Source organism: Phoenix dactylifera, chromosome 14, assembly GCF_009389715.1.
Source record: "Phoenix dactylifera cultivar Barhee BC4 chromosome 14, palm_55x_up_171113_PBpolish2nd_filt_p, whole genome shotgun sequence".
NCBI lineage: Eukaryota > Viridiplantae > Streptophyta > Magnoliopsida > Arecales > Arecaceae > Phoenix > Phoenix dactylifera.
Genome location: NC_052405.1, coordinates 23,674,474 through 23,701,795, shown reverse-complemented (window position 1 = coordinate 23,701,795; position 27,322 = coordinate 23,674,474). Strand labels below are relative to the sequence as shown.

At 38.4% G+C, this 27,322-nt stretch overlaps 1 protein-coding gene across 2 annotated transcripts in view; it reads left to right on the top strand.

Moving 5' to 3' along the window:
* The window catches only part of LOC113463504 (U11/U12 small nuclear ribonucleoprotein 48 kDa protein), a 47,175-nt gene extending 26,677 nt beyond the window's left edge, over positions 1-20,498 (top strand). The window contains exons 3-5 of one of the 2 annotated variants that reach the window (XM_039133903.1): positions 11,248-11,355; positions 11,968-12,752; positions 19,992-20,498. In XM_039133903.1, the coding sequence (XP_038989831.1) occupies positions 11,248-11,355; positions 11,968-12,732 (873 nt within the window). In that variant the 3' untranslated portion in view covers positions 12,733-12,752; positions 19,992-20,498. Of the gene's footprint in view, positions 1-11,247; positions 11,356-11,967; positions 12,753-12,870 lie in introns of both variants that reach the window. The other variant, XM_039133902.1, reaches the window with a different exon arrangement.
* Positions 20,499-27,322: the final 6,824 nt, after the last annotated feature.

Here is a 27,322-nt window from a genome sequence, read left to right as displayed (position 1 = left end):
ACCACCTTGCTCTGCCGTATGCGCTGTCCCCTCGGTTGCCTCGCTTCTTCTCAACCCCCATTCCACCTCTCGATCCCCAATATCAATCGCTCCATTTCCCCTACTTCACCTCCCCACTTCACTTCTATTCACAGGCCATCGTTTTATCAGGCCCGCACCCGATTCACACAGGCCCACAAGCCCGACAGTCCTCTCCTTCCTTGGACTTCGGCCCACGTGCGCCCCTGACCCGACTTTGTCCACACCCACAGGCCTGCCCACATCACTGCAGAGCCATTGCAGCTTGCATCTTTTCCCCTCCTTTCTTTGAACCACAGCCCAGTAGGTCATAATTGCGCCGATTAGTGAGCCGGTTTGCCGCACTTGAATCATCATCTTCCACCAGATCAGGTTTGCCCTTTCCTGGATATTTTGTTTGCTTTCATTTTGGCATCAAATAGTTGTTTTGTGCTTGGTGGTATACTCTGAATATCCAAACACACGCTCTCACACACCTCCACGCAACATACAGTAATCTTTGTGACAACCCTCTTATTATTAATTGTAGAGCTAGTTATCGTTGGGGCCTACAAGGTTTCGTGACACCTGATCATCCACTGGACCCCTACTCTACTTGACTGTGGATACTTGTTGACTTGCGTCCCTTTCTAGTTCCCAGTTTAGAGTATTTCTCTGTTCGAGCATAGTCTGTGTTATATTGAGCATCCACCTTGCATTTTAATTGACTTTGCATGCATTAGGTCAACTTCACATCATTATTGTCGTCCTATGATAGGATAGCATATAATTAAGTCTACTCTTCATATGCACCTTCGTAGTGGTCGTGTCCTATCACATTCTAACTCCCAGTCTACTGTGGACGACCGCATCGAAGCCCTATTGAAAGCTGTGGAAGACTTGACCACTATATCCACTCATACCCATGCCCGCCTAGAGTCGGTTGAATCCTCCCTACATAGGCTCATAGAATCCAAAGAAGATGCGGCAGCCCACTTCCCCGATCTCGACTTCGATGAACATGGAACCCCACGGCTCTGTTCCGACAGGGAAATTTTGACCACTGTACCCTTACCAGGACGTCATCATGCATACCCATGCTCTAGAGGATCGGGCACCATCCCTCATGCTGACCGGGGTTCATCGCTTTAATGTGGAACCTAGGCAGCCTCGTGACCATGAGGACGATGTGTTGAAGGGCATTCGTGTTGAAGCCCCTACCTTTGATGGTCGCTTAGACCCAAAAGTCTTTTCAAACTGGTTGCATGAAATGGACCACTTCTTTAAGTGGTATAATTTGTCTGAGGACAAGAAGGTCCGGTTCTCTAGGATGAAGTTAGTTGGTCGCGCCAAACTTTTCTGGCAAAGCACCGAACATTTGCTAGCTAGGAGACATCAACCTGCGATTATCGATTGGGTAGAGATGAAAGAAAAACTGAAAGAAAAGTATCTGCCTTTTAGCTACCAAGATGATCTTCTCGATCGGTGGAATACTTTGCGACAAGGTAATCGGTCCGTTAGTGATTACATCGCCCAATTTGACGAATTTATGATGCGTTGTAATGTGGAAGAAAATGAACGGATGGTCCTAAGCAGGTTTTGAAGAGGTCTTAATGATGAGCTTAGGAAGGAACTCATCCTTCGGAAAATATCCACCCTCGACCATGCCTATACATTCGCCCAGAACTATGAGCAGATAGCCAGGTCTACATTTGCTCGACGTTTTGACCTTCGCGGACCACCCACCAGCGTTTCCCCTTCAGGATCTCGACATCCGCTTGGGCCCACGCCTTCTAGACCTGTTTCCTCCAACCCTACCTCTAACCGGGACACTAAGGGCAAGGGCATTCTTGGCGAAGCCCCGAAGGCAAGTTCCCAAATCCAATGCTTTAAATGCCAGGGTTTTGGTCATGTCGCTTCCCAATGTGCGAACACTTCTCTTGTCGTTGCAGCACAACAATAAGAGGATCATAACGATGAATTAGAAGAACAAATCTATGAACCAAATTTAGACGACATCCATGATGTCGAGGATGACCACGAAGAACGTACCGACACTTTAGGATGCATCCGAACCACAACTCCATCGATTGTGACCGAATCAATTCAATCTATTATGAATGTAGTACGTTGGGCTCTCGCCCAACCCAAGGAACAGGCTGACTGGAGGCGTACTTCGATCTTCCACACTTATCTTAAGTGCGGAGATAAGGACTGTAAAGTTATTATTGATAGCGGGAGCTGCATTAATGCAATATCATCAAATATTGTCTCTCGCTTAGGTTTGACTCCCGTTCCTCAGACCCAACCTTACGAGGTCTCCTGGATTGACACATCTTCTATTCAAATTAAAGAACGGTGTCTCGTCCCAATTCAAATCCTTTCGTATAAAGACACCATCTGGTGTGATGTAATTCCGATGGACGTAGGTCACCTAATATTGGGAAGACCTTGGTTGTTCGACCTTGATGTCACCATCTTTGGTCGTTCTAATTCTTGTTCCTTCATATTTGAGGGCAAGAGAATTAAACTTAATCCCCTACGGTCTAGGACACTTGACGAGGGCAAGAAGATCAGTGAGACCAAGAGCAAAGAACTCCATATTCCGAGTCCATCCAAATTTGAACGGGACATCTCTAGTGATTCTGTAGTGTACGCTTTACTTGTTCTCGAAAACCAACTGATTCCACCAAGCAAGCTACCAGCAGATGGTAAACTCATCCTTGAGGAGTTTTCGAAAATTTTCCTTGAAGAACTTCCGGATCACCTGCCGCCCTTGCGTGACATACAGCACGCTATTGATCTAGTTCCGGGAGCTACCCTACCTAACCTACCCCACTATCGAATGAATCCTTCTGAACATGCTGAGCTGCAACAGCAAATTAACGAGCTCATCCGAAAGGGGTTCATTCGTGAAAGTTTAACTCCGTGTGCCGTACCTGCACTCCTAACTCCAAAGAAAGATGGCATGTGGAGGATGTGTATCGACAGTCGGGCCATTAACCGAATTACAGTCAAATCCCGTTTTCCCATCCCTCGGCTCGATGATATGTTGGATATGATGGCAGGCGCCACTATTTTCTCCAAAATTGATTTAAAAAGTGGGTATCATCAAATCCGGATCCGTCCCGGTGATGAATGGAAAACGACTTTTAAAACAAAAGCTGGCCTGTATAAGTGGTTGGTCATGCCTTTTGGACACTCAAATGCCCCTAGTATTTTTATGCGAGTGATGAGCCAAGTACTACGACCTTTCATGGGCAAATTTTTAGTCGTATATTTTGATGACATCCTTATCTACAACCAATCAAAGGAGCAACATCTCGATCATGTACGACTGGTATGTACAACCCTGCGGAATGCCAAACTATATGCAAACCTTAAGAAATGTTCGTTCTTTACTTCTTCTGTCAATTTCTTAGGTTACATTGTCTCCTCAGAAGGTTTGTCCGCTGATCCTGATAAAATCACTGCGATAGTCGAGTGGCCTGAACCAAAAACCATCACTGAGGTTCGCAGCTTTCATGGGCTGGCTACTTTTTACCGTCGTTTCATTAAGGGGTTTAGCACACTAATGTCCCCAATCTCTGATTGCCTAAAAAGGGGCGACTTTCATTGGACTAGCGCTGCTGCTAACGCATTCCACGATGTCAAGAAGCGGATGACAGAGGCGCCAGTTATGCGTTTGCCAGACTTTAGTAAGGCGTTTGAAGTGGAGTGTGATGCATCTGGCCTTGGCATCGGTGGGGTGCTCAGTCAAGAACGCCATCCCATAGCATACTTTAGTGAGAAGTTAAACGAGGCTAAGTAAAAATACTCTACCTATGATAAGGAATTTTATTCTGTAGTCCAGGCTCTCCGGTATTGGCGCCACTACTTGCTACCCAATGAATTCATACTTTACTCCGATCATGAAGCTCTTCGCTACCTTAACTCCCAAAAGAAGTTGAATTCTAGGCATGCCAAATGGGTTGAGTTCCTTCAGGAATATACTTTCGTTCTCAAACACACATCGGGTGCCTCCAATACTGCTGCTGATGCACTGAGCCAGCGAGTGACCCTACTCTCGACCATGTCCATACATGTTACTGGCTTCGAAAGACTCAGAGATGACTACTCCACTTGCCCCGATTTTGCAGAACTCTACAAAACCATTGCTGATGGACATGAACCCTCAATTGATGGATTTTATCTTTAGGATGGTTATTTGTTTAAAGCAGCAAAGCTCTATATCCCACGGACATCAGTAAGAGAATTTTTGGTGTGGGAAGTACATGCCGGTGGCCTTTCCGGACACTCTGGGCGAGATAAGACCATTGAAGAGGCTGAACGTCAATTCTTCTGGCCTAGCCTAAAACGGGACGTTGCTAAAATCACTAGCCAATGTCGAACGTGCCAACTAGCCAAACACCAGAAACAAACACTGGTCTCTACACCCCCTTACCGATACCTGATCGTCCTTGGCATGACATTAGTTTGGACTTTGTGCTTGGTCTTCCCCGTACCGTCCGACAACATGATTCTATTCTTGTCATAGTGGATCGTTTCTCCAAAATGGCCCACTTCATTCCGTGTTCCAAAACCTCGGATGCTTCCAAAGTGGCCAAACGCTTCTTTGCTGAGATTGTTAAACTTTATGGCCTTCCCCACACCATCGTGTCTGACCGGGATGTACGTTTCATGAGTTATTTTTGGAAAACTTTGTGGCACTCGGTTGGTACGAAACTTAAATTTTTCAATGCTTACCATCCGCAAACTGACGACCAAACAGAAGTGGTAAACCGAAGTCTAGGTAATCTTTTACGGTGCCTTGTGGGTGAACATATTCGTAACTGGGATTCAGTTCTTCCTGTCGCACAGTTCGCATATAATAATTCAGTCAATCGGTCCATTGGCATGAGTCCATTTGAGGTCGTACATGGTTACAAAGCTCGAAAACCTTTAGATCTTTTATCCATGTCACCCCATGTTAGGATTTCTGAGTCTGCACACGCATTTGCACAACATATTCATGAGTTACATGAGGAAATCCAAAAGCGCATACATGCTAGTAATTCTTAATATAAACTGCAAGCTGATTCTCATAGACGGGACAAAATATTCCACCCTGGGGACTATGTTATGGTACGTATTCGACCAGAGTGGTTCTCGCAGGGGACCGTTAAGAAACTGCAGGCTCGTAGTGCGGGACCATTTTGGATATTGCACCGGGTGGGGACGAATGCCTATGTTCTTGACCTCCCCCTCAGATTATGGTATCAGCTCCACTTTTAATATTGAAGATTTGGTTGCTTACAAGGGTCCACTATCCATCCCAGATGACTCTTTTGTTGCGTCCCATCTTGAGCCCGCTACTTCCCATATCCCTGAGTCCATACCATCTTCCCTTCCTTTGCCTCTCCCACCAGCACAGAAAGAACTTATTGATGCCATTTTAGATGAGCAAACTATTTTATCCAGTGCTGCTAGCATTCAGCGTTTTTTAGTTCGTTGGTGTGGCCGCCCAGAGTCCGATTCGACTTGGATCACACGAGAGGAGCTTCAGCGCATTGATCCCGACCTTTTGGAGTATTACCAGAGCTGCACTATTCCACATTCGTCGAGGTCGACTTCTTCTGACCCGGGGGGAGTTGGTGCGGACACCAGTATCGGACCGCCAGTGACGCGGGTCTACGGTCGTCGCAGGAGGAGGGTCCAGCCACTCTCGTTATGGCTGGACTGAGTTGATGTTAGTTTACTTTATGTTGACTGGGTTTATGTATATATTGTTATGTTATGGCTTTTGTGGGATTAGTTTATTTGGAGGGACCTTTTCGTATTTCGTAACCCTATATATTGGGTCTATGCATTTCTTGACAGGTTAATGAATGTTGAACAAATTTGCTTTCCGTCTATTTTTCTCTCTTCTCCCCTCTCTGTCCTTCTTCCTCCTCTTTCCTCTCCAGTCCTCTCTCCTCCTTTCTCCTACCCCTCTCACGAGACAGTGCTGCATCAGGTTTACTCTCAACTGATTGAGGAGGTTTTGGTTTAGGTCCTTTTCGATTGATTATCTACATCTCATGCACATATCCATCTACCCGCTATGCATAGGCATAAACATAAACATCCAGGCATATATAACAAAATAAATTTAACTGGTGATGATCATGGATCCAAGATGGGTCATAGTAAGCACATGCACGTCAATTGGTTATATCGTCTTTAACTCTTGACTTGATTTTGATCCCTTAGGTCTAATTGTGATCAATTCCTTGATCCATTTTCGATCAATCTTTGATCTCGATCCGCGCAACGCTTGCTTGTAGAGGGCATGCATCGATCAACCATCGACGTGCAACATACATCACTGATTGCATCCCAGATAAAATTCAAAAATAAAAGAATAATTACAACCCCTTTTCTTGAGACACGCAGGTCTCTATTACATGAACTTAAGATGCACGCAGGCATATGAAAAACTAAATTACATGTCATCACATAACATCACAGAACATCGCAGAACATTTCAGCACAATCACAAAGGGTCATCCATGATCATCACCATATGCATCACATGCATAAATATAATTTTCAGATCTGAAATTTAACTGATTATGTCATCTCATGAGTTGCTGATTACATTTGATATGATTCTTAATATTTGTAATCACATTAACAACACAATATAATCATTAATCTACGCATATCAAATTTAGCATGTAGAAAAATCAGCAACCTGAAAATTCTGTATGCAGAAAAATCAGCAAGCATAATCTTTAAATTTTCAGATCTAATATGCCTTTAACGATTAGTCCTAATCTTAATCTATACAACCTAGGCTCTGACACCACTATTGGGAACCCGTCCATGCTGCAGAAAAATCAGATTAGAAGTGCAGCGGAAGGGGCATGCGCGGGATCGACGTTCATTGCATGAACGTATTTCAAAAAACCGTCGTTCGTAGATAGATTAGGATTAAAAACTTTTAAACCATTAGGAAGATCAGATCTTCACCTTGTGCGGGTAGATGATCACCGCAAATTGATGTTCGTGGTTTTGGATGAAGGTTCGCTTGAAGCTGCACACGCGTCCGGCCTCTACGGGTATCCATACGAAGCAGAGGACCGATCAAAGCTTTCTTGTCTTCCCGGGGTGCTAGATCCCTTGCAGAGACAACTCTTGATGGCTGAAATCCTTCCTTTGAATCAACCCTTGATTTCCTTAGGAAGGATGAAGAGGAAGGAGGGATCTGGAAGAGGAACCAAAGGCTACTTGCAGCCTTTCTCCTTTCCCTGCGCTGGAACCAAGGAAGAAGGTCAAGAGGAGGTGCACGCCGCCTCTTCTTTTCTCCTTGCTGATGGCGGCTGAAGACCAAGAGGAAGGAGGGGCGTACGACACAAGGGAGAGGATTTCCAATGCCCTAGGTGTTGCCCCTTTGATTCCTTTAAAGGAGCTCCTGACTAATTCCCAAGAGGGGCGCCGGCCCCTCTTTGTTTTGCCGCACCAAGGAGAAAAAGAGGGGCGATTAGGTGGCCCTCATATGGTCTAGTCCTAATCTAATTAGGCTTCAACCAAGTGTGAACCAATTTGGGTTCTAATCTATGCAAGTTCTAATCCAATTAGAACTTAAATGAATCATGACTCAATTGAACTCTTCAATCCTAATCCAATTAGGAGTCATGTTAATTCATTAGATTAATAATTAATTAGGATTTAAGAAATTCTAATCCAATTAGGACTTATTCAATTTTAGTCCTAATCCAATTAGGACTCTAATTTGAATCCATAGTCCTAATCAAATTAGGACTCTAGGAATTCTACTTTAAGTAGGACTCTGATTCGAATTCGAAATCCTAATTCAATTAGGACTCTAGGAATCCTACTCTAAGTAGGACTCACAATCCTAATCTAATTAGAACTCTAGAAATCCTACTCCAAGTAGGATTCGTGTTTAAGTCCAATTAATCAAATCCCATTATTCCTTCTTCAACTCATTATCAATGAAATTGATTATTCGTGATTCATAATCACAATTCAACCATCGGATCGGTCAATACTTCTAATGTGTGTGATCCCATAGGTTCTATTCTGTCTGGTAGTGAGATGTATTGCGATCTCTATCACAATATCATTGAAAACTCCTTTCAATGGGTTGGAATAATTCCAACTCAACTCATCAGGAATCATCGACCATCGAGATAGTCCCTGTGAGTCTCATCATCCACCAGCGACACCTAGCAGCATGTGGTAGCCACCCAGCAGAATGGAATGATGAACATCTAGGTGCAGTTATCGTATGATACAGTCCTTCTATCGTGGATCCCTACAGGACGGAGGTCATGGACAACTCATCAAACCGCATCGTCTGTCATATGTCAGGATTTATTCGACTTAAGTTCGAGAGTGGAAAACTCTTTTTCCACTGTACGTACTGCTCCGGCCGAGGTCTTACGAACTCAGTCTTATAAATCATATAGGATCATTCCTTATCTATCAAAATCGATAGATTCTATGTAGGTGCATACCCTACTCCTACAGTGAACCTACTGCAGCCAATTTACACTACAAGGGCCCGTATATTTAGAAACCATGTATACATGCAGTTAAATTACAATAACCTCACTGTGAGTAGCCGAAGTACCGCAGGTCAAAGGATCAGTCACACTACTGCAACATCAAGCAAGTCACTGACGAGTGGATAGACATCCAAGTGACTTCTTGTCTTGGTCACGCTCAGTACCCTTGTTCTCTAACAAGCAGCTGCACTATCACTTCAGTGTCCCTACACTGTGGACTCGAGTCTCGTCTATCCATAAGGAAAGCAATGCGTGCACTGATCTCATCGGATCGATCACCATCCTCGCGATGATCTATCGATCAGGAGCATTTAGAAATTAATCACCCATGATACATGGCTCAAATTCTCAACTTTTGAAAATATGCATCATTATCTTATTAATTTCTTAAACGATTCACAGACACATAAACAATATGAATGAAAAAGATGCCTTTTTATTATTCAATAATAATAAAGTCAAGTACAAAATTATGTTCCAGAATTAATAATGTGTCAGTTAGATTGGCTTCTAGGGTATACATATAACAGTTTCTCCATTTATTTGGTATCTTGTAAGCAGGTATCTGCCTTCAATGCTACGTGCTTTTGTTTTTGGATTTGTATTGTAGTTTTATTAAATAAAATGATTATTGAAAATGAAAGAAAACAAATTTAGGGAAAAACTGGCAGCATGTTTGCACTATACCATATTGCTGCAGGATATTGATCAATTTTAGGTGTGTTTAAGAGCATCTGAATCTATTGCCAAAATTGGTGTGAATTAAAAAAAAATTAAGCTGACTGGAACGCCATGCCAAGGTTTAAAGTCTGGGTAGTAGGTCTCATATTGACACTCGACCCCTATCGATACTCAACCTATGCACCCCCGTACCGAATGTTGGCATGGTACATATCTAGGTGTGGGGGATATATGAAGTCTCCGTACCTATTCGTACGATTTGATACTCCCTGAATTGGATTGTACGGTTTGGTACAACAAACCACGTGTAGTAGCCATGGAGGGCGTCAATAAAATTCTTAACCAATGTTATTTTTCAAAATTTCAATAATTTTTCTTTTTAAAATTATTTAATAATAAAAATTAAATTAAATTCTAAAAACTTGGAACTAGTGCAGATAATTTGGATCTATTTTTTTGAGATACCATGCTTTTTACTAATTATCTAAATTAATTCCATTACTTCATGAATTTTATTAAATAATTGATTATATGTAGAAAATATTTTAAAATATGTTTGATTTTTCAAAAATTAAACTTTCATGATATGATTGATAAGTGGTGCATCATTTATATTTATTGTTATTTTTTATTTTTTTACTTTTAAAGCATTAGTGTTGGCATCAGACTATGGGTATGGATGGCATTAACCCTATTATGGGCTGAAAGTACCTACCCTAATCCTTAAATAAAACATACAAGTTCTAAAAACTTCTAAACGTTCAAACAACAAAAGTATAAAAAATAAAAATGTAAAATAAAAAAATAAAAAATTGGCATCCTAGTGAATCATCATGATAAACCGTCAAAAGCAGTACCGTCCCTATCTGGCCCTAGACTGATCCAGATCATGATACCAGGATTTAAAACCTTGTTAGGTGCATTTCTTCATTTATTCATTTTGTAGTACATTTGTGTGTTGTTCTCTGTTGTCTGTTTTGTGCATTTTTGTGTATAATGCGCATGTGCATTTGTGATTCCATACCCATGCATGTATTAAATATATGCATTGGTGTGATTGTATGAGCATAACATTTTATGTGCATGCACATGATTCCAAGAACGTAGCATATATGATTATGACATGTGTTATAATGAATATAGATTATATAAATATAGCAATATGAATATAACATCTGTTCGTGATTTTATGAACACGCGCATACACACATATATTCTTGCTATATGCATATCATTCTAGGAAGATTATGCTAAGGAAAGGCTTCAATTTAGAATTCTATGCGACTTTATGCCGTAATCTGCAGTTTGAACTGTTTGTATGTGGAAGAAATTTTATAACTTGCTCTTCAGCAAGATAATATAAGAACACAGTGGTAAAGTGTAAGTGATTGTATGAGTATAACATTTTATGTGCATGCACATGATTCCAAGAACGTAACATATATGATTATGACATGTGTTATAATGAACATAGATTATATAAATATAGCAATATGAATATAACATCTGTTCGTGATTTTATGAACATGCGCATACACACATATATTCTTGCTATATGCATATACCTATGTGCATATCATTCTAGGAAGATTATGCTAAGGAAAGGCTTCAATTAGAATTCTATGCGACTTTATGCCGTAATCTGCAGTTTGAACTGTGTGTATGTGGAAGAAATTTTATAACTTGCTCTTCAGCAAGATAATATAAGAACACAGTGGTAAAGTGTAAATATTAATACAGTTATGACTGGAGAGTGAATCTGTAATGCACAGAAAATTTGCTTGTTTCATGTTATGGTGAAGCCAAATGCCATGCATCATTATATGTGCTTGGTTAATTTAATTCTTTTTATCAGTGGCATTATTTCAATATATATGATACTTGTCATTTATTTTTCTATTTATGCGGTTACACTTTAACTTTTTGGCTAGTGTATAGGATTGATCTTTGACAATGTGGTAATAATTCAGTTCGTAACCTTTTTCTCTTTTGTTTTTACATCAATATTTTCAAGGATGGGGGCAGAGCCAAGACAAGAGAAGAGCTATTAGCTGAGGAAAGGGATTATAAGCGGAGAAGAATGTCATACCGTGGCAAGAAAGTGAAGCGAGCTCCAAAAGAGGTGCAAGTTATCAGATTTTGTTGCACACTCCAAATAAATTTTGGATTTATTTGAGCTACATTTTATTGACAGAATTTGAACCATAGTGAATGTAGTGCTGTGTGAAATTAAGAAGCCACACAGCTGTGCATCTAGTTATCACAAAATGAAAATTTTTAAATGGTTAGGTTAAATGATTTTAGTGGTTTAGAATTAACCATATTGTTAAATTTTGGTATATATTATTCAAAATTTTTAGTTCATATTCAATAGTATAAGTTCTCAGTTTATATGGTTCGCCATAATTCTAATTAGCACCAGAGATGCTATCCAGTTTGTGCTCATCTGATGCAAATGTATGAAGCCTGCTCAAAATTTTATATATGGTTTTTAGGCATTTAATAGTTAGGTTATCCATTTAATGTCTGCCATCTAACTTTTCCACTGTTAAGATTTGAACTCAATCCCATAGATAGGATTTACCTTCTCTTTCTGTGCCTCACATTTGCTGTGCACACATAAGCATGCATGTCGTCTAGCCCAACAACAACGTAAACCTCTGCTTATCTGCTGCGGTTTCACTTTTCATACAGTTCAATTTTTGAGGTTTATATGGTTGTTATGTTCTTTAAGGTATTGAGGGACATAATTGATGAGTACATGGAGGAAATCAAACAGGCAGGAGGGATTGAATGCAATGTAAAAGTTTCCCCAGGAGCTGCAGTTTCCGCACACGAATGCCATTCTCAGAGTGATGTAACTGCAAATATTAATGGATTACAAGGCAGTGGGTGCAGTGTATCTGATACAAGAAAAGAGAAGTCGCTACATTTGGATGTTTCTACAAGTGAAAAATCAAACATGAGCCATGATCTGCAAAAAATTCACCAGAAACCAAAATATGAACACTATGGACATTGGGAGGATCATGAAGGAAGCAAGCATAAAAGAGAAAAGAAATACGGATCTAGAAGCCCCTCAAGCCACAGAAATTATGCTCAATTGCTTGATCGAAATGAATACCATAGGGACCGAGGTGATATAGCAGACAGGAATGATACTAGTTATTCTTCAAGGTCAAAAGAGCATATCAGTCGATCAACATTAACTTCTAAACATTTGAAGAAAGAATATGACTATATATCAGACAATAAAAATAAAGAAAGAACTAGAACTTATGAGAGTCATAGGTCAGAATCAGTGACCCAAGATGCATTTGGGGACAGGTATGATCCTTCTAGCTCATATGATGAGTATGGTGCCACCTACGGTGATGTCTTTGTAGGCAGCAATTATCTCAGATCAGAATCCAGTCCAAGAAATCATGATCAGTATCATGATAAAGGAAGACATGACCGTTCTACAAGAAGGCATAACCAAAGTCATCGTAAGAAGTAAAGTTATTCCTTCCGTGTGATGTAAGTACCTATACCCTTTAAGGCATTCAATTCTATAGTTCTTTCTTTGTTCTATAAAGTATAAACATTGTTTGTTCTCATATTTATTTTGAAGTTTTGGCTTGTCATATCTGTGCAGTATTAAGTTATTCAGGCATCAGGAATAATTTCTACAACTGTATCCTTCTCTGTATCCTCATATGAAAACACATTATTTTACATGCGGATATCAACTTTGCTTATCATGTCTTCATAATGTCCACATGCTCTTAGTTCTGTTACCACTGGATTGTGCTTATTATCTCAGGAATGCAAGTCATATTATGCTAGAGTTAGTTAAGGGATTTTCGCATGTATACCCTCCTCAATATATGGAATTTGTAAATACCCTTGTAAAATTGCTATTTGCATATATACCATTATAAATTACTTTTTTTTGCATATATACCCTTATAATTTTTTTCTTTGCATGTCTACCTATGCCATCTAATGCTTGAGGAAACGAGCTGTTTAAAATTGATATGACTGAAATACCCTTAATACGTATACACACAGAAAAAATACTTTATAAGGTTATAAAAGCAAATAGTAAACTTTCGAGGATATAGACGTACAAAAAAAAATAATTTGGAAGCGTATACACAAAAATAATGAATTTGTAAGGGTATATATGCAATTTCAAATATTTATAAAGAGTATACTGGTTAAAATCCCTTTCTATTGTGATTGAATTGGTTGTACTCTAGTCTAGTTCTTCTTAGTTGTGGATCTTATCTTCCATCAGTTTCCTTCATGTATGATATTATTTTTACAATCAATTATATGGATTAATAGTTTTATGTAATTGTAATCGGCATTAAATCTTAGCGTCCAACCTTAGAATCAGACATACTTGCTTGATTCAATCTTATTCTTCTAACCCGACTCTGTTTTATTCCTGGAATGTTGGATCTTTTAGGTGACACCTGCATGTCTGGACTGGATCATAAGCAGAAAATAGTTGACCTCAACCATATCAGGTCTAATCATGAACTTAGATACAATATCATTCATAATTTTGGATGTAAACAGACACAAGTACCTGCATATAAAGAAATTAATGCCAAAACATAATCAGATCTTTTAAATTATGGTTATAAAAAAACACATCTACCTGCAATTGTACCAATAACTTTCCATGACATATATTGTATAAATCCATCAACGATACTTTATATAAAGCAAAACCCGTTATAACTCATCAAGAATAGGACTAATTCATAACCTGCATATAAAGAAACTTATCCAGAAGTGGGTATAAACATAACCAACACATTTTAAATCTGATTATAGAGCTAGAGAGGTTCACAAAAGCCTGTTAATGTTGATCAATATACAAAATCTATAGTATCCAAAAGGACAAATTAAAAATACCTTCCACAATTACAAGATTTATCTTTCATTTGATCCACAAGGCCACAGATGTATGATTACAGCCCAAAACGATGACATGATTGCAACCCCAAAATGATGATGTGGTTACAACCCGAATATTGAAAACTTGAGCTTATTGAGTATGAAAAAATCTCCAGCACTCTAGCAGAACATGTGATCAAATCTGCAATTAGCAAAAAAATTACTGTGAATGGAATTCAACTCTATATCAACTAACAAATTATCTTGAATGACAAAATTGTGTGAGAAGAAGGCACAAAGCAATTGTTATTTCCTACCTATTAGCAATTAAGTGGCAAAATTGCATGAGAAAAAAGGCAACTACCATTGACAAAATAAGGTTAAATAACATTATTGGTGCTTATGAGTTGATGTGCCATGAAACTTTTAGAAGGCATATAGTACTGCTATCATGGCCTATAAGTCAACAGGTTAGATTAGGTATATAGCTGCAAAATAAGCATTCTATAGATTTTCATGAAAAAATTAACAGAATAGAAGATAGAACCACTATCAAAGTTAGAAGTCAAGGTTGATGAACCAATGAATTCCTTACCACAGGATTAAATATATCAATCTCTTCATGAGCGCAGTTCAGGTCACCATTTTAAATCACAGGATTGAATATTTTCAAATCCTGCAAAGAAAATGAAAGAATTATCAGAATAGACTAAATACAGTAGCTTCCAGTAGCTTCCACGGCCTGCAGATTCCCCAAATAAATGGAGGTGTATGCAATCAAAAGCCAAGAATTCTGCATAAAACTGCAGCTATGAACTGGGAAATCAAACTTAAAATGTATATTGTGATGCATGATACATATGCCACTGTTGACTTGATACAATATAAATAAATATCTTGAAGGTCATATGAATATATTCTTATGCATGATGTATGACACCTTTGATTGAGACAATATAAAATAAATATCTTGAAGGTCATATATGAAATAGATTAACTTAAGTTCTTACTAGTACAATATTGTATAGACTGATGTATTACAATACTAATCCACATGCTCCTAGGCATATAAGTGGAGTTCATATTTCCAGACTCCAACTTTGGAACTATTTGTTTTTGTGAAATTTGTCATCTGTGTGATTGCAATTTGGAGAAGTTTAAATAGAAGATGCATCCATACTGATTTGTCATAAAAAATAACAAAATATGTAGAAAAAGAATGGTCGTCTACGATGCAGATGCACCTTAAAGGTTGAAAATTTATATACTCATCGCGATAAAACTTATTCTAAAGTATATTATTTCAGAAAGAGATTACATTTTCCTAAGTATACCTTTGTATATCTTCTGAATGTCCATTTTAACTAATGTCGTGGATAGAATTGTGATGTCATGGGTATATACACACAAGAAAGTATTTTATAAGGGTACAAATGTCAATAGCAACTTTGCAGGTGTATTCGCATACATATATTTAGGAAGGTATGCATGTGAAACGAGACAGGTTGGACTTGTTACCTATTAGAGGGGTAAAAAGGGTTAATTCACAATTCTAATTAATTTTTAGTACAAATAACCATTTTAATTAACATCGTCGACAAGACTGTGATGTTGAGAGTATATATGGAAAAAATATTTTGTAAGGGTATGTATGCAAGAAGCAACTTTGTGAGGGTATTCACACAATTCTGTATATTTGCAAAAAGCCCTTAGTCTAATTATAAGCAAGATTCTCTCTATATACTTCTCTGAAGTTTCGAGTAATATTTTGGAATCAAGTTCTCTCTACGTACTTCTCTAATGTTTCTACTAATTTGTGAATCAAGTCAGGGGACTGGTTGATCCAATCTCTAACTCCAACATTGTGCTGTAAGTTTAAGTATCAAAAAATAAATGATTCCTTGAATCATTTTCTACTATTATCTTTTTATTTCTTCTATATGAGAACCTGCTGAAATGTTATTCATGGTTAAATGCATTTTACATTTGAATATGGACTTGTATTTCCCTCATGGTTACAATATTTGGTCATTTGGATGTGTCCAAAAACACAATATGTCAAGGCATTAACATGAAATGCTGCTAGGCATGCCAAGTTGTGATTGAACATCTTTAGTTTGTGATCCAGATGGGCTGTTTTGCATGCACCCTTTTAATGGGTTTCATCACAATGTTTGCTCAGTCCAAATGCAGTTTAGTATTGCCAGATTATGTGCATATTGTAAGGTTTTTCTGTGAATGATGAACATAAACTTAAAATTTGGGCAAAGAATGTAGACTATCAAAGGCAACGCTGACAGTAACATTCATGTTCCTTCTTATTTGAAAGCAGTTAGTATGAAATTTATTGCACGTTCAAGTCTAACCCAAGTACTATCATATTTTGAGGTCATCTATCGCCAATTCTTTATAATTAGTTTTTGAGACGCTCTTCTATTGAAATTCTTCAGAAAGAAACATTTCTTTGGATACTTGTTAAGTGTTTAAATTTTAAAAGGTGGCTGCAGTATGTGGCTATCAGGGAACAACAGAACCTACATGCTGTTTGCAGACACATACAGTAACATACATGGCTGGTATTTTGTTTAAAAATTCTGAAGTTCATGCAATATTTAAATTCCAATAATAACGATCATAGAAATAGCAAGCTTTAGAATGAATGTACATAATCATGGTCCAACTTTTGTCTGCTGCTCATATTATAGTAATTGTTATAACTATAACCAACAAACCTTGTTTCCTGTCTTTGCTTTTGGCTATGAATCTGTTGATAATTATGAAGGTTACACACTCTATTATTCAGCTTTTTGTCATTTTTTTTGGTTTTTCTTTACCACCCAGCACTATTTTGAACCTTTTTTTTGTTACTGTCGCCTTATGTGGTATCTATTACACAAGGATATTATCTGTGTCAATTTGGATCTTCTCTATTTTCCCACATTCTGATCTATCAAGTTATTCTGAGTCTTGCTGTTGGTTAATTAACTTTGGTTCAGCAACCTCAGCAAGTTTTGATCATTCTATCCTAACGTTTGGGGTGCTTGATATGATCTATTGAGGTACTCATATTAATTCTAACTCGAGCTGCCTCATTTTTTTGTTTGTTTTTCTTTAAAAAACTAAACTACACAAACATATATAGCACAAACTAAAAATGCTTGTATTATTTGCTTTTATATGCTACTATCTTGTAAAAGGTTGCATAGATGGTCAACTTTTGTACTAGGTTAGGAAAATGTTTACAGAATATATAATCCTATTAAATTGGTTTGCTCACAAATTCTCAAATTTTAGTCCATTTCTTTAATTACGAATCATGCTGAAAGCAGTAATCAATTTCAAATTTGTAATAATCAATATATTTTTCATTGCAAGAGAGTCAAATTGCTTCTCACTTAAATAATTTCCCAAACTCGAGATTAGCTTTTAATTCTTTCTTTGCTTAATCAAGCTTTTGTCATGTTGTTCCAAACATCGATTGACGCCTATACTCTAAGAATGCTGATAGCATCTATCTGTTCGTGATTGTTGAATTATCTGCCAATGGTGCATATCTGCCTGAACACCTCTAAAAGAAATTTCCATTAGAATGAAGGTAATAATATGCATATATGTATGTACACACACAACCATATGTATCTACATATATGTGTGTGCATGTGCATGTAATTCACATATATAAGTACACATATTTATATGTGCAGACACAAAATTTTGTATGTGTATATACAAGATCATTTTGCTTCTTATTTCATTGAAGTGTGTGCCATGCTTTGTACTTTGCACCTAGGCTTGAAAAGACCTTGGTGCTTCACTTTTCCTTGGTCTGTTGGAAACTTCATAATTAACACATACCATAGTACATCTTGAACATAATTTGCAATTTCATGCATAATTCGTATTGTAGAGATGAGCATGGACTGATCCTTAGTCCAAGCCTATTGTGACTGAAAATACACTTGTTATATCATAATAATTGTTAAAGCATATTTCATGCTCTAGAATGCATGTCTTCAATGATCTGAATGTACTACTTATGTATATCTTACATCAAGGTCTGCCGAACCAGTATCGGGGCTTATACTAGCTAGTGACCGGTTTGGTATGATACCCGTTTGTATCATACCATTCTGAGGCATACAAAATAAGGAGGGGGAGAGCGAGGAGAGGAAGAGAGAGGAGGGAGGGGGAGAGAGAAGGAGAGGGGAGGGAGAGGGATCTATTGTCATTGCACAAGAAAGAGATCTTATGAGCCTCACTTTTCTGGCCTTCGACGTTGCACCCATTGCCTTAAAGAGCCTAGATAGGCGGTGATCTTGCCCATGATGGTCACCAACGACCGTGGGAGCGGGACTAATGATGGTGGCAAGGGTAAGATCCGCCCCATTTGATTGCATATAAGTGACTCAAGGTAGATCTGGAGGTCGTAGGTGATGATAAGGCCGATGCTGGCACCACGCAGATCCCATGCATCACTAGCATCATTGGCCTCAGTCAATGCTTGATAGTCAAGATCGTGGCCTAGGGAGCATGAATCTGGTAGCAGAGGATGCCTTGGGTGACGGAGAACTTGGAGGAGGATGTAACTGTGAGGCTCGTTATCGCCATGCCTTTTTCTTTGTCTCCTCCCGTTCTTCGTTGGACGAACCGTCGCCAGAGAAGGCGGTGACAGGAGAGGGAGAGGGAGAGGGAGAGACGAGCGGTGATTGGGACCATGGGGTTTTGGGAGGGTCGGGGGTTTATTAAGGGTCGAACCATCTTGGTTGTTGACAAGTTTAGTTCGGTACGGCCCAAACTTTTTGGTTTGAGATGGTTTGGCTAACCTTGTCCTGCATAAACCTATCAAATTACCTTTTTTGATCCACTATAATTTCAGTAATAAAAATTGTATATAGCTTATTGCCTTTTTTAATATTTTTCTATTAGTTGCATGAGTTAGAAGATAACCTCAGTTGTTGATCTTTTATGCATATGTCCAAATTAGTTCTCTGAAATTTATCTTCACTACATTGATAACTATAATAATTTTTTGCCTCATTATTATACAAAGTATTGCAATATTTCTATTTCAATCATTTAATTCATTCTTGGTTGTTTAAAACTTCTTAAATAAGTTGGTAAGCCACAGTAGCCCAATATCTCATGATTTTTCGAACGTCAATTGGTATTTCATTTGGCTCTAATGCCTTACACTCTCACATCCTTTTCTAAGCTACCTCCACTTTTAGGTTTGGGACTTACATCACCAGAATCGTAACACCTCACAAATTGTGCTTGATAAATATTTCTTTAGTAGAAACAGTATTTGAAAATAACAGCCTTGTCTTTTTTAAATTCCCTATCTTTCATTAATATCCTTTTATACTCTTAGTGCATCTAACTTGATCAATATCTTTACATTTCCTCTCGTACCAGCCTCTGAATCCAACCTATTGGTGTTTTAAAAGGCGGCTGCAATAGGCAGATGGCCAAAAACTGTATAGTGCATATGTAGTCAGTACTTTTTAAGTAATTAAAAATAAATAAAATAAATCAAAGTAATGATAGTAGTATTATTTTCGTTGATAAACAATGATATTATTGATCACAACAACTAACAGTTGACGCGTGGTATTTAATGCCTAACAACAATAGTTATGATAAATATTTATTATTAATAATACCTGTATCTAGCTAGTCTTATACCTATATCCAATCCAACCGTCAGCTTGAACTCGCCCCTTCTGCGTGGGCCTATATAAGAGTGAACTTCATATATGGCTGCACAGTGCTAAATGGACTCTGTGTGTGGCTGCACAAAGCTATGCGAACCAACTTTTGGGCTTATACATGGGCTGATTGCATATTAACCACATTGGAATGCAGGTCAAGGGACTACATTTGCATATACAGCTTTATAGACCTGCAGGACCTTTATATCATCTGTCCAATGCGAGGCAAAGCATTGATGGTGATGAACATTTGAAGGTGTCACAAACTACAATGAAATAGAATCATTTCCAATGACCTCTGTGATTCTACTGAAGTCAAGCTGAGAAGAATCTTTGAGCATCAGACGCCAGGTATCATCACTATAGGCAAACTTTTCTGTCATATGATTGAAATGTTCCATCACCTGCGAGTTCTCCACAACATGATAACCAGAGCAGTGCTGTTCAGAATTATTGGTTGACGACTGATTAACATTTATTACTCCTCCAGCAGCAGCAAGATTTGTCATATTTTTTGAAACCAGAAGTTTTTGATTTTCTTTCATTGCATTGTACTGTCACATGTTGCCGTTCATAATCTGACTACGCTAATAGAAATGTCGTTTGTCATAATCTCCAAAATCGGAAGAGTATTTTTCTTCACATGCATTATGCTTCATCATATGCTGCTGTTCAGAATCGGTGACTGAGAAGTGATTAGTACTCATTGCTGTCCCATCAACATCAGCATAACTCAGTCACTGAATTCTCCGAAACCAGATGAGTATGTTGTTCACTTGCATTATTAGGCATTGCAACAATATCACGGGAATTATTGCCAATTAATCCAGTGTCCGTGGACCCGGAGGCTATCCAAAGGAAAGTTGCAACATTATCACATATTTGGGCCATAGTATTGGATGGTTGATGTGGCTGAGGGATTGCTCTGAAATTTTCCGAGTCGAGTCCCACTATTAAATTTTTGTCGTTGAATAAGTGCTCCAAAGGATAACGACAATTCAACATCATTATTTATTTGTTGGGTCTGAATGGATGCTTCATATGAACCAGAGTTCACGGCTCTAAACGCCAACAAGCTTCTCATATTGTTGGCATGGTTGCTCATAGAGAACGGCCGCGAAACGCAAGGAGTGGGCTTGGTCCACTTGATTGGCTAGCGATTTTGGCTTTGGGCTGCACATGAGGGCAATCGGAAGGAAGACTTTTGACTAGAGTCTTCTTTCTCTCCGATCGCGATGAAGGTTGGAAGTTCATTGCGATCTAGAGATCGGTTGGATAATACTGGGATTATCTATTTAAAGATCTTCGAGTTCATTCGAGGTTGAGCCATCGATCCCAAACTCTTCTTTTAGTTTTTCTTTCTTGATTTGTCACCGGAGGGGACTGTCGGATCACATCACCAGGTTGAGGTATGTGCTCCTCTCTCTCTCTCTCTTCTTATGTTGTAGCTTAGATTTGCTTTGTTTCAAGTCGGTGAATCGCCCGAAATAGGAGAGCTTTATTTTGGTCTGTTTTTTCTCTCCATTGGCCGTCGTTGGTCACCATCCATAGTGGGCAGCTGCGGGTCTTCTGACCTAGGCACCACCACAGTCATGCTTTCCCTCTCCTTTGTTTTCTTTCCTTGACTAGAGAGAGGACCTTCTTCTTCTTTTCTTTCTCTCTCTTCCCCACTTTCTCTCTCTTATACTCTCTCTACAAAGTTTCTCTTTTCTGACTTATGGGCTAGACATGTTGATTGATCCAGGTTGATCTGTGTCATCGACAACCAATCCCAGATCGCTGATTGAACTCAGACTGAAATTTTCTCTCTTCTCCATCATTTCTTATTTTTCTCTACTAAACTTTCTCTTCCTACTCTTCTTGGGATGCTGGATCTAGCATAATATCTCTTGCGTGATTTTGGTTCAACCTTGGTGAAGAGTCTTGATCTAGGGTTGTCGAGCGGCGTGTCAGCCCTCACCTTGCTTTTTGCTAAACATTATTAGATTTGATATTTTTGATCTGTGTTGAACCATCGGTGCCCTACTCCGAGCAAGTTTCGATGAATTTCATTTTGATCGGTCGGGTGTAGGGCACTCCTGCTTGGTTAGCCCTATAAGCATGTTAGAATTTAAGTTTTTTTTATAATTATGATTAAATTTGAAGAAAAAATATAATTTTAAGATAATAGGCTTTGAGAAGAATTTTTGGGATTAATTGGATCTGTTAATTGGATTACATTCGCAAGGTAAGTAATGTTTTATTTTTTTAAATTTATCAGCAATTATTAAATTATTATATTCATGACTTTGAGTGGTATTATTCGTGATGCATGATTTGATAGATAGTATATTATTATGCAAAATATTATTTTGGAATATTATGACGATATATGATCTTATTATGGATTTGATTGATTGATTTTGACACCTCATAATTTTAGAACTAGAAATGAGACCTAGAACTATTTGAATTTTGATCTGGCTATGTTGAGGACCCTGCTAATGGGAGGTAATACGTTGGTATATGATTTGTCCTGAAAGTTGTGTTCAAGATGATTAGTGACATACTGCCAGCAGACCAGCGGTCACGAAAGACTTTGCTACAAGATGATGCATAACTAATTGCAAGAAGATTAGTTAGTATTATGACCCTACTATAGGATGATGTGGTTGTAGCTCAGGATCGATAAGATGAATTAAATATTTGAAAGAATTTGAATTCATAAACAAAATTTAATAGTTTAAAAAGGATTTGATTCGTATATTACTACTGCATATATGCTTATTTTCTACAAATTATTATCTATTTGATTGCCTGATTTGTTTAGCTAAAGTGATCATTGTTTACTGGGTTGTTTAGTTCTTTATACATTTTTTATTTTTTTTACAGATTCAGAGAAGTAGAATATCAGAGTTTTTCAATATGGGAGAGTGATTAGAAAAACTATGGCGTAAGTTATCTTAGATTATAGTTTATTTAAATTAATGTTTTATCTTGGACCAATGTTAGAATTGTGAGACATTGTAAGTTGAGTTAGTTAATGAAATAAAGTTTGCATATTATTAGTTAAATTGTTATGCTGCATATTTATGATATCATGTTGAGATGCCCTGCATGTTTTTGGGAAGAGCTCTCTATGAGTATGCGGCAATTGGCGTGACTCTTGGCTTGCGATCTCGGGTTGTGGGCATGATAACAGCCCTTGGGTCTCTCCAGTTATTCCAAAATTTGAAGTTCTTTGGCTTTTGTTTGCTTCTTTATTTTGATGCAGCAGCAAATTGTCCAGGCATGATTGCACATAGCTTGCATTAAGATAACTACTGAAATTTGGGGGCAGTTGTAATTGAAATGGAGCAGCAGGATTCACAGGAGCTGAAGTAGCCATGTCGGAGCTGTTTAAGTAGCCTGGTTGTAGATAAAGAAGCCCTTATTGGTTAGAAGATTGATTAAACTGACCCATTTCAGCACCTGGTCTTAACATGATAGGAATTGATGGGCTCCGTGGTTTTTTCTTTTGTTTTAAACGATATTTCTGCATCGGAAACATGAGATGGACACCATCAAATCATAGGAAAAGTACAGAGAGAACATTATGCTTCTTGGAATCCAAGGAAGAAATATGAATTTTGAATAAAATTTATAGCTTACGATAGAATATCTGGAGGAGCCATCGTCACATAACAACAACTTGTTTAAGCAAAAATGATAAATTTCAACTATCGTAAGTGCGAAATCTTAATTGATTACTGGATGGAAGCCGCCATGCAAACGACAACAGAAATGACAAATTTTGCCTTTTATATAGGAATGATTAGTTCAATGATTCCAAAAATGACAAATTTCGTTAGATATGTTTTTAAGATTGGCAGAGTTATACTTGCTTGAGCAATCAGTTTTTTTTTCCTTTATATATATATATATATATATATATATATATATATTGATCATTTCGAAATGTATCAGCAATCTGCGGTCCCTCTTCTGAACTTGCTTCTTCATTTTCACTTTCAAATTTGCCCCCTTCAACCCCTTTGAAAGTGCCTACCGGAGACCATAAGTTGCCAGAGGTTCTTGGCGGTGTCAACGTCTAAAGGTTTCATGAGGTAGAAGCAAGCTCCTAGCTCGTAACTTATCTTAGCAGTCTCCAACTGTTTGTCAGTTGACATCACTGCATACCGGCAAGTTATTTTATTGAAATACAGTGAAAAACTAATATCAAGAAGAACGATATGAGATAAAAATTTAAGCAAGGAAGATGCTTACTAATAACAGGCAGTTCATTGTTCACAACGGTCAAGAGGTCGAAACCACTAAATTCTGGCATATGCACCTCAAACAAAAGGAGGTCAAAGTCATTTTGTCGCTCTTGGAGAAGTTTTCATGCGGATCCAGGGTTTGCGCAGGTAGTCACTGAAAAAGGGAGATCAAGTTGGTAGAAAGAAAAGAAGGTAAGTATCAAAGTTCCCTATCTTCGTACCAAACTCTATACAAGTAATATTCTATTGCAGTGTTAGTATGTTTTCTACAATATCTAGTTCAGTGAACCAAGTGTCGACATGCCTCTTGTATCGCGTATTGATTTGGTACTAATATGATATGGTTAGTACTTACCGATATCAACTGGTATAATAAACCTTAGTAAGCATAAATGACAACAAAACATGTAAAATTAAACAAGACATTCTCTAAGAAAGAGTATCGTTGACTAGAAAGCAACATACAACTATAACATATGTGACTCTTTTCTCTCTAGATCCCTTTTGTAAATTGAGAGTTCTTCTATCATGTTTCCCTTCGATATATAAAATAAAATTTCATACATATACTTTTAGATCTATTACAATAGCTAAAAATTATCTTCGAAAAAATGACTAGAATAAGAATACCTTTTTCCATGTCACCAATTGACCCCAAAGTAAGCATAAAATCTTGGAAAGTTTAGAGCCTCCACGCAAAGTAACCTAGATATGTAAAATAAATTTTCTAGTATCTAAATATTTTGAGAACAATTTGTAAAAAAATATAAAATAGGGTGAATGCAAAAAAAATCTTACCTTTTTGTTAGAAAAACGAAGGGAAAAAGAAACCGAGATTTGGAGCACTAACCTATCTTCGAAGAGGTATGAACCCATGAGTGCAAAATGTTCACAAGAGTGCGAGAGAGAGAATCTATGCTCAGAAAAAATGAAAACATTTTCCTCTCAAAACAAAAGAAGGAATTTTGCAAACAACACCACTTTTTTAAACCAAAGGGGGGACAGGAAAAATCTCAAGCACATACCTTTGTAATTACACGATACCAGAATCTCTCTTATCTCCTTGAGATATAATGGGTCATTATCAACAACTAGAAGTCTAAGACTGGTCATTATCAGCAACTAGAAGTCTAAGACCTTCGGGAAACTTGTAATCCGTGTTACCATCCATGGAAGTGCTAGAATTAGCAAAGGGAACAATATAGGAAGATTAGTGAGAACCCGAACGGGCAGAGATGAAAGCATGGTCATTTATAATGAGTGAGTGAAGGCATATACCACTAAGCGCCTTTTCCTTTCACTGCATTAATTACTTGCCTTATTTAAGATATAAAGTAAACTAAAAGAGTCACTAGAAGCACCATTATTACCTAATATAAAAGAAAGGGTTCGATCATTAGATTTTTAGATACCAAGGAGGAAGATTTTGCATTTTTTCAAAATATATTTGTGAAGACTAAACTAGTATATGTTCCCATTTATTGACCAACTTTTATTAAATCAAAGATATCTATAACTATATGTGGAGTGATTGATTATAACCCTATTTGATTTTGATGAGCTCAAAACATTTGAGTATATCTTATGTTTACTAATGAATTCAATCTAGTGTTTCAGTGACATCTTAGTAAATTTATGGTCAAGTGTCTCTAGATTTGATTCAAGACAATTTGGATAAGTTAAGAGCCTATATGAACCAAAGTCTGAGACTCGAGCCGACTCCGGGATATTACGAGTCGACTCCAAGCGTATCAGAGGCATTGGCACAGGCTCGAGTCGACTCCTATGCATTATGAGTCGACTCCGACTGAGAACAAACAGACGAACAGAAAGGTACAACTCAAAACCTGTCAGCGAGTCGACTCCTGAAGAGCGCGAGTCGACTCCGATACTTGCCGAGTCTACTCCAGGCTAGTATGAGTCGACTCCAGGGAGTCACAGACACAAGAACCAAGTTCAGTAGTCGATGTTGAAGTCGTGCAAGTACTAAAAAGTCAGAGAAGGTATTTTAGACCCTGAGAGCCGAGTCGACTCCTGAGGAACGCGAGTCGACTCCGATGGTTGGCAGGTCGACTCCAAAGGAAGCAAGAGTCGACTCCCGCAAAGGCCGAGTCGACTCCGAGACAGCGCGATCCCAAAAAGACAAAAGACAGTATTTTTGTCTCTGAGACGCGAGTCGACTCCAAGAAAGTTCGAGTCGACTCCAAGGCAGCGCTACTCTAAAAAGACAGAAGACTGTTTTTCGGATACTGAGAGCCGAGTCGACTCCGGAACAGTTCGAGTCGACTCCAAGACTGCACGAGCCAAAAGACAGAAGATCGGGAGTTCGGGCTCTAAGCGCCGAGTCGACTCCCAGAATTCACGAGTCGACTCGAGTGAGCCAAGTTGAAGAATACATCAATGGATTCCTTGGGATGAGCCGACTCCAAAAGTGCCAGGTCAGCTCCAGACTTTGGGGAGTCGACTCCAGGATAAGTCGAGTCGACTCCCAGTCGAGAAGACCACTTTAATTCAAATCCGAAACAGTTGCCGAACCGACTTCGGAAAAGCATGAGTCGACTCCTGCTACAGCCGAGTCGACTCCAGATCGCGCGAGTCGACTCCGATCCCAACGGACACATTGTTAGGATGTGCAGAATGTGCAGAACGGCTAGTAAAGTGTGTCTAACGGCTAGTTTCCGATGGGAATGGCTTAAATAGCCACAGAGAACTGTAGCAAGGTAGAGAAGTAACATTTCTTTCAAAGAAAACACAATAACTTCATCTGCCAAAGAGATTTCAACGAAAAAGAAGGAAGAGAGCCATTAACTCCATTCAACCTACTCTTCCCAGCATTAAAGAAGTTTTCTTCTCCCTTCAAGTCTTCAAGACGTTCAAGAGGAGACCCAAAGTTCGAGAAGCCCTCCTCTACATCGTCATAAAATAGTTTGAGGGCTCTTAACTTCTCTATTGTTTATATTGTTGAATATCTGCTTTCTTAGAAGCTGTATTTTTCTCTTTGTTCCTCCTTTCCATTTGGTCCTTACTTGATTCAATCGGGGGATTGAATCAAGGGTGTATAGGTTGTTGGTGAGCCTAGGTTGAAACCAACATGTAAGGGTTTGATTGTGGTCCCGAGAAAATAATCGGACGGTTCTAGTCGGTGAGCCAGAAAAAACCGACCGAGTTCGTTGTGACCTCGTAAAACAACAAGTTGGGTTGTGAGCTTGTAAAACAACCGGCTGTAATCCGAGGGGTTATAGTGAAT